Consider the following 9,078-nt stretch of genomic DNA (forward strand, 5'->3'; position numbering starts at 1 on the left):
AGAGAGGGGGTGGGGGAAGGGAGAAGGATAGAGGAGAGGAAAATAGAGATCGCTAGAAAGAGCGACAGAGTCAGAGAGAGGGGGTGGGGGAAGCGAGAAGGATAGAGGAGAGGAAAATAGAGATCGCTAGAAAGAGAGTGAGAGAAAGATAGAGGGAAAGATAGAAAGTGAGGAATACTAAAGCCCACCAGATAGCTCAGTTTAGTATAATGCCATGTTTGTATCGCTTCCTAGATGCACGGAAAAACTGAACCATTAGTGTCTGCAACGTTTCCCCCCTAACAGCAATCCAGGTGGCAGCAATAATGGCGTGCACCCTGCATATCTAATGATAGCATTTATTACCTACATAATGAGAGAGGAATGTAGGACATGGTCGCTAGGCAAGCACTGACACAATGCTAACCATTAGCACTTCCATTTGGTTCTATGTCAACAGACTACCGTCTCTTTCAGAAAATACCTATCTGGTCACTCTTACATGCAGAACACATACACCCACCCATGGCTCTACTGTCTGGTAGATGTAATAATTCCAACCACAACACTGACCATGTCATGTTCTTACTCAAGAGGCTTTTCGCTACAGCTCAACAGCAGGGGGTGCTGCTGTGATCAACAACACAAATGACCTCTTCATACGCAATACAACATGGCTTCGCATCAGCCTCCTGTAGTGGATCATATATTCTGTGCTACACTTAACGGCCCACTTACACTATACCCAAATGAGCTCCCGTAGTGGAAAGCAGCCACAGGGAATAAAGAGACACTAGTAAAAGAAGTGGCAGTGGTGGCATATTACTACATTTATTTGACTTGATTTAATGCCTTCTGCTTGGCAAGGCTTTTCTGGCATTAGGTGACTAAACACATTTAAGAACTGAGCAGTGAGTACTACATCTTTACCCCATCACTAGTATAGTGGAATATAATACTCCCTCTGTAGCCCAACTGACTTATTCAGATCAGCATAATTCCAATTCCTCCGGAGCTTTTAAAGAAATTGACAAAAAGGGATGACAGAGGGTTGAGGATCAATACATATGTTTTGTGGACAGAGAAGTGGGACTGGTGGAAGAGAGAAAAGTGTTGAATGAGAAAAGCAGTTGCCTTCAGATGTGAGAGGAGGGGAAGCTGGGGAGAATCTCATGGGGGGGGGGGGGGGTCTATGCATCTTCATTTGTCAGCCGCAGCAACGGTCCACCCAGTGACTTCATGGTTGTTACCCATGTTGACAGAGCTGATTTTCAAGGACACAGTTCTGCATAACAAGAACAGCACTATGGCTCTCCAACATCGTGTAAACCTTTAATTCATTTTTAGTATCTATACAGTATTGAACTGTGGGTTGGCATCTGAAGAGTCCACAGAGTATATGAGGAATGGGTCACCCAGAAAGCACCACATTAGAAAACAGGCAGACAAACTTGAGTCTATTTTTTATTGATTTTCTAACTGCAGATTGAAGGTATACAACTGGACATCGTTTATTTTTCTGAGACTCATAAATAAAAATACAAAAAAAATGTTCACTACAAAACAATCTACTGTTAGTAGGATGTAAAAAATATTATCTTTCACTATCGAAGGCACAAAATGTACTTAGTGACAACATGGATAATAAAACCTGCAGCATTTAAATCTCTTATTTCTTTTATTTTTTTTTCACACTCCATCATAGAAACACTGACATTTGACAAAGAGATGTGTCTGATCCTACACGGAAAGAAAAGTAAATCAACAGACAGATGCTGGGATCCGTGGCACAACATCGGAAGCAGGGCCACAGACACACAGCTAATCGCTGGAAAAGACAAAGGACCTTTGCAAAGTTCTAATGAAAATTAAATCATTTTTATTCAAATGACAGGAAAAAGTAGAAATGAAATGATAATAATTGGGCACCTTCTAAGATTAGGCGAAGATCAGGTGCTGAGGTAGACGAAAACGATAACAATTCAAATCATAATAAAAACACTATTTTCTTAATACAGAGCAACTCGACTGGCACTTGTGCTGTCACAACAAGGAAGAATATAACAAAATGACAGACAAGCCAGAAAGAGAGAAAGAGAGAGAAAAGCTTTGTAATGCTTGGTCCGACAGGGCAATTGGTCCTCAGTGCTAATATAAAAAGACAATGTCTTGGTGCTTTGATACTCAAACAGTTTAGTCTGGACCTCAAATGGCACATGCATGGGAACACTGCATGAAATGGCTACTCGTTCTAGAACACCACACTGAAACACAGAGTGCCTACTCCAGGGATGCCATGATTTTGTAAGGCTCGTCTTTGAATGTATTTCTTATCTTAAGAACAAGTACTTTATAAGAAACAAGTCGTAATGTTAAGCTGGGGCAACGCTATGGGTTTGTCAAGCTGCCAAAGTGGATGTTGAAGGACATTAACTGCTCAGTAAACCTGTTGCTGACAGCAAAATATTATTCACGAAAAAACATACTTAGACTTATTTCCAAAATGAACAGGTAACAGTCCTTCAGAACAGATTGAAAAAGCAAAATGCATACAATTTTCATGGCCCGTGAATGTTATTATCTTTATGTCTTATACGCTCAAGCTCCATAGTCTGTATTTTTGGGACACTTTTTCTTCCCTGCTTTTTGTGCGTTAACAAGTTACATTGCTTTTGGGTGTCAATTACAAACAAAAACATCAAAAGGTGGTTTACCCACTACCAATTTTAGGCCAATGCAGCCCTCCAGAACAGCTCCTTTTCTATTCTAAATGAGAAATCAGGTCATCTCAAATCATCATGACATCCCTAGAGTGCTGGAGACACCATTCATTATCTTCTGAAAGTACAGAAACTAAGTAGATATAGATGGACATTTTTGTTGAACAATTTCCATTTTAGGCACAACGATATTACAGAAACAGAGTAACATTGAGGGAAGAACTATATCAACGCCAATGGATTCTTTTTTCAACATGTTGAGAGAAAAGTGGCACAGAGCATTGTTTTTATTTTGTGTCTGATCTAATTAGTGCATTTTTCACTAATACACGCACCCACAGATACACTTTCATTTATGCACACACACAAAAAAAAGTATAAAACATTCAGAGAACAATGATAGGAGACTGAATCCCTCTGGTTATTGAAGTTTGATGAGATTGTTTCAGGCTCTCTGGCCTGGCACTCTGATTTGGTGACTGAAGTTATTATAGCGGATGAATATTGGATGAGGGAAATCCCTCGGCTCACAGTGTTCGATAATACAATGGCAAGACAATCATGACCACGTTCATGCCATTGCTTCTTTTTTTAATCACTTCAAGTACAAAAACAAAATGTTGGCAATAAAAGTTGATTGAAAATTGTGAATGACGTGTACTAATTGACCGATGGCAGCATCCCTGCCATCCATTTGAAATGATTTATTTCTTTTTTTCCACACGCACGTTTATGGCCGATAGATTTAGTCCTTCACCTACAATGCATTGACATCCAGAAAGCAACACTTACGACAACATATTCACACATTTAACATTACCAAAGAGGAGCAAGGCAAAAGATTCAAAACCAGAGAAAAAACTAGGTAATAAAAAAAAATATATACAAATATATGCCCTGCTGAAACCCTCGACAAATGGAAAGGGTCTGACACTGAATACAAAAATATTACAATTTTTATATATCAAACTGCCTCTGTTGGCTCTTGTTCAGGAATACACTCATTTCGAGAGAACTTGTCGACCAAGAGGATCTCTTTTTTTCTAACCTTCCTTTTTTCTTTGATTAACACTTGCAGTCCCAATTGTCCAACGCACACTGCACCGCTGCATATATGACCTGTTCTCGTGGTTCAACATTGGTGAACCTTTTTTTTTTCACATTACAAAACTACAATTCTATTCACATATTTTCAAGTTTAACGTTTTTTTTTTTAACTCTTAAAAGTACTATTACTTCTTCTACTGCGTACATCCCTCTTACCCCATACTTAAGGCTTCAACAGCTCCTCTGTTCTTAAGGTTACTGTCAGGGGGGGACTGTAAGATAAGAATAAACTCTTCTTTTAGATTTCCCCATCAATCTTACCCTTTATATAAATGTCACTTACACATATGACAAGACAATAAGTCAACACTTGAAAGCATGAGATGAAGTTGCAAAGATGCAAAACACAAACAGACAAAATAACGTGCTTTAACAAAAATGAAAACAAAACAACTTAGAGGTAGCTTTTATAAGAATGACCAAACCCACCAGCTCTTCAACAAGCAGGGTTAATAAAAAAATACCAAGTTTGGTAACAATAATGCACAAAAATACACAACAATAAAAATCTATTTTCACCGTGGCACTCATTTCCACGTACACATTGCTTTATCACATCTCCCTCGCGCAATAGTGCGGCTTTCGGACACACGCTCACAAAAAGTAAGAACACGTACAAAATTAAACAAAAAAACACAAGGGAACTAAAAACACGCACGAGGTCACAAAAAACGAGGTAATTCAAGTACAATGTGCTGAGATAAATCAAGATATAATAGGAAAGAGACAAAGCGAAGAAACAAAACCATATATTAAGAGTTGATTTATTGTGTCTTCTTACCGTTCGCCCCCTGGGCTGGCCAGGCCATGTCTCCTCCAATCAGTTTAGTCCCCCATCCCCCTCCCCTGCTAATAATTGAGTGTGATTATCCCGTTACCACTGAACTGACAGTGGTGCTCATAATGCCTTCATTATGCTGCCATATGAACAGACATAATGCTTGTTATAACAGGTTATGACAACATATTTTATTGATATAGCACTATTACAATTTTATGAAACTATTTTCCACTTGGCATCACATTCACGGTTATACTCCTCATAACAGTACATACAATCTGTTATAACAAGTGCCATATCTCCTTATTGTCGCATCATGAAGGCATCACAACCACCCCTCGGAGGTGTTACTGGTGCTACCCCTACACGTCATAGCTCCCGACCTCAATCCACAGCAGCCTTTGTCATTTCGGTCTCCATCACCATGGCATATAGAGAATATGAGATTATTCATGTGAGAAAATAGTTAATGTTATGAGTCAGACGACAGACTGCAATTTAGTGTAATTGATGATAATCTGCTTACATTTATATCAGTCCAGCATCTATAGCAGAAAGAAATGAGACATCTCCAGTTAATGCTGTATAGAGACTCATGGTTTAAGAGAAAACAGAGCAGCGGCTTCGCAGCGAGCTACCCCTCAAAAATATATCTGAAACATCAAACAGAGACTGCTGTCGTAATATGTCTTTACCTGTGCAATGAAGCTATGATAAACTGATGCGGAGACAAATATAAGGAGAATAAAAAAGTGACCGTCATGGCTCGACTCCCAAGAGGCTCCGGCGAAACCCGACTAGTGGCCTCAGCCGTTTTCAGCCCTTATCCAACAGAACCCTGGAAGCTCACCGGGAAGAGGGGATTTCCAATATGGGAATATCATCCTCTGTTAATCTCCCTTGCTGATCAAAAGATAACCCACTGTGTGGGTACAGAGGTGTTGTGCCCCAATCCAATTCAACTTTGCTTATGTTGATGCAGTACAACACATGGTGCTATTTTGCCATAGGTCTGGCTGACATGTGACACATGAGCCAGCCCTTAGGCTCTGATTCTCGAGGGCTATCTGAATGACACCACCGTAGGGGCTCTAAGTGCTCTGTGCCACCAGGTCTGAAGACACCATTTTGGAGCACTCTGGTAAATAATGGGATGGGTCGTAGGGGTCAACTGTGACATGTTCCTCAAGCAGGACATGACTTGGTGTCTAGTTTAATCCAATCAAATCAGGAAGGGATCTGTAGTATCAGGTAATGAAAGGATTGACCCACCAAGTTACAATATGATACAATCCCTTACCAGAAAAGGTGAGGGTGTCAAAACTACATTTAGTGATGGCCAGTGGTCTAAATGATGGGGATGTGTGGGTTCACATAGCCTTTGAGAACCATTTCAGCTCAGTTTCAGGTGTGGCTTGGGTGACATCTTTTGAGTCTTAAGGACAACAAACTCCATTGATGCGGATCCATCGATGAGGGTACACCCACAGGTTTTGCATTAGGCAATTTGAAAACTTGAAACAAAACGTTAATGGATGTATTGAACGACATGTGACTTGGAAGCGGTAATGTCCTCTGGTCAGAACTGCACTCTGCCCAGCCCTTTTCCTCAGTGTGCCCCTCTGTCATTCACTCTCTTTGCATTAGAAAATCACCTGTGCTTCCGTCTCGTGGATTTGCTCGCTTGACTTCTTGGCCACAGAGGCCTCGTTCTCCTCCTCCTTCTCTCACTCCCTTCCCCACTTCCTCTGCCCGCCCTCCTTCCCCCCGGCTGTTGTCTGGTGGCATCAGACGTAGCAGAGGTACAAGTAGGTCTTCTCTATCCTCCAGTCCGGGGGGATGTCTTCGGGCCTGTGGCCCTTCATGTGCTTCTGCATGGCTGAGAGGCTGGGGCAGTACTCCAGGCAGATGGTGCATTGGTACGGCGAGGCACCGTTGTGGGTGCGCAGGTGTTTTATCATGGCCGAGTAGTCCCTGGATCGCTGGTGGCACAGCTTGCACTCAAACGGCTTCTCACCTGGAGGGGGTGACAACGACGGACATGTCAACAACAAACAACATCAGGCTGAGGAATGGAACTCTATATGACCCATACAGTCAGTTGTTCCTACATTTACAAGGTTGTCAAGGTGTAACCACCCGTAGCAGATTACAGGAGCAACTTCTAGAGCCTCCTCACTTTTGCGTGTCAATGCTAGCAGAAAGAGCGTGATATCTAGTGGTCTCAATTAGCAATGACCATAATGTGTATAAAATACCCATGGCTAAATTGAAAGGTGCATGCGATAATGGATAATGGTATTTCATATAGCGCAGCTGTGCACTATATGAACCACCCCTATAATGTGCTTTACAAACCAAACCTATCCAGTTACACTGATGTACATGTGCCACATTTAATGTCTAACATCACCAATAGGACCTATGCCATTTTGGAACATCAAATCACAACTTCAATTTTATTACATTTGATTCTCGACTGTTCCAAAGCAGCTACATTTCAGTGCATGTGATATTCCGGACCAGTTCCCCCCCGAAACGTGCAAATGATTAGAGGGATGGCTAGGAATAATCCCCGGCACTCAATCCGACAGGCGCAAATTAGACATGTAAATGCCGACCTTTACCAATGGCATTTGAAATGAGGTGTTGGATGTGATTGGGGCCGTGAATGATACCGACGCTCACACCACGTTACAGAGGCCTCTCTCTGATGTGTCCCTGCATCAATTTTTTATTTTTATTTTTCAAAGCGCCAAACTTGACTTGTGGGAAGGGGGTCAGGGTTGTGTTTACGCAAATAGCCATGCCAAGAAGATGATTACGGGCCGTGTCGACTGACGAGGCCCCACGTGCCAGCAGTGTATACAATAACCACACTTTAAACAGGGTTGCCTCAGATAACTGGGCAATAATGAACTGCAAATGGGACCAGTATTGATCCGCCATTGACAGGTGGGACTCGGGGAGGGAGGGAAGGTTGCCAATGTCGATGATTTATCAAGCGGCCCCCTTTTGTGCACAGTGGCCTTTGACTGTGAGCTTGTCACTTGGTCTTGTCATCTCCAGTGCGCTTTAGCTCACCGCGAATTAAGGCCCCTGGCCCCGGCACCACAAAAGGGGAGGGGGGGGGGCATTAATTTGACAGCTGGCTTATTGAATGGGAGACAGGGGAGGGTTGGTGGGGGGTTGAAGCAGGTAAACCCTTGGCTCAACAGCAGACCTGGGATACTAGGTGGTGTGTGTCCCTCATAGCACCCTGGTTCACAGCACTTGACCCTCATCCTTATATCTGGGGACGTAAATTCAGCCATCATGAGAGTGACAATTGCCAGCGGCCGCCTGACACCTTGTTGACACATTTATGAGCTGGAAAGGCCTGGGAGCTGGAAAGGCCTGGGATCAATATGGTGGCTCCTCCACAAGCCTGTATTTACTGGCCCTTGGAAACATTCATAAAACAGTCTGTGTACAGTATGCTTTGTAAAATGAGCAAATCAGGTGAGCACATTGCTCCCAGACTATCTTAACGCCCAGTATAAAACTACTGAACACTTGTCATACACTTCCCCTCCTTCTGCGTTACAACACTGAAGTCAATCTGTTATGGAGCCGAGCTGGATCTCCAGTGAGTTAACTAGTCTCTAGAGGGAACTGTACTGGTAGAAACTATTAGCATTGTACACTATCCCTTTAACTCTCTTGAACAAGCCATGAAAGCTTGTACAATTTTCCCAGTGTAACATTTCTTCCCAGTGTAACAGTTCTGCCATTTGTATCCGTGCTATAGCCCTGACAATCTATCAGCGTATCAGAGTTAACATTTTCCCAGTTTAACGGAGTTGACATACACTCCCGTTCAAAAGTTTGGGGTCACTTAGAAATGTCCTTGTTTTTGAAAGAAAATATAATTTTTTGTCCATTTAAAATAACATCAAATTGATCAGAAATACAGTGTAGACATTGTTAATGTTGTAAATGACTATTGTAGCTGGAAACGGCAGATTTTTAATGGAATATCTACATACGTGTACAGAGGCCCATTATCAGCAACCATCACTCCTGTGTTCCAATGGCATGTTGTGTTAGCTAATCCAAGATTATAATTTTAAAAGCTAATTGATTATTAGAAAACCCTTTTGCAATATGTTAGCACAGCTGAAAACTGTTTCTCTAACTAAAGAAGCAATAAAACTGTCCTTCTTTAGACTAGTTGAGTGTCTGGAGCATCAGCATTTGTGGGTGCGATTTCAGGCTCAAAATGGCCAGAAACAAAGAACTTTCTTCTGAAACTCCTCAGTCTATTCTTTTTCTGAGAAATGAAGGCTATTCCATGTGAGAAATTGCCAAGTAACTGAAGATCTTGTACAACGCTGTGTATTAGTTCCTTAACAGAACAGGGCAAACGGGCTCTAACCAGAATAGACAGAGGTGTGGGAGGCCCTGGTGCACAACTGAGCAAGAGGACAAGTACATTTGAGTGTCTAGTTT

At 42.0% G+C, this 9,078-nt stretch overlaps 1 protein-coding gene across 2 annotated transcripts in view; it reads right to left on the reverse strand.

Moving 5' to 3' along the window:
- Window positions 1–1,430: 1,430 nt before the first annotated feature.
- Window positions 1,431–9,078, reverse strand: part of LOC124011976 (zinc finger and BTB domain-containing protein 16-A) — a 175,890-nt gene continuing 168,242 nt past the window's right edge. For both annotated transcript variants that reach the window (XM_046325279.1, XM_046325270.1), the window contains exon 7: window positions 1,431–6,604. In XM_046325279.1, coding sequence (XP_046181235.1) covers window positions 6,375–6,604 — 230 coding nt within the window. In that variant the 3' untranslated portion in view covers window positions 1,431–6,374. The remainder of the gene's footprint in view (window positions 6,605–9,078) is intronic.

The sequence above is a fragment of the Oncorhynchus gorbuscha genome, linkage group LG02 (assembly GCF_021184085.1).
Source record: "Oncorhynchus gorbuscha isolate QuinsamMale2020 ecotype Even-year linkage group LG02, OgorEven_v1.0, whole genome shotgun sequence".
NCBI classification, from domain to species: domain Eukaryota; kingdom Metazoa; phylum Chordata; class Actinopteri; order Salmoniformes; family Salmonidae; genus Oncorhynchus; species Oncorhynchus gorbuscha.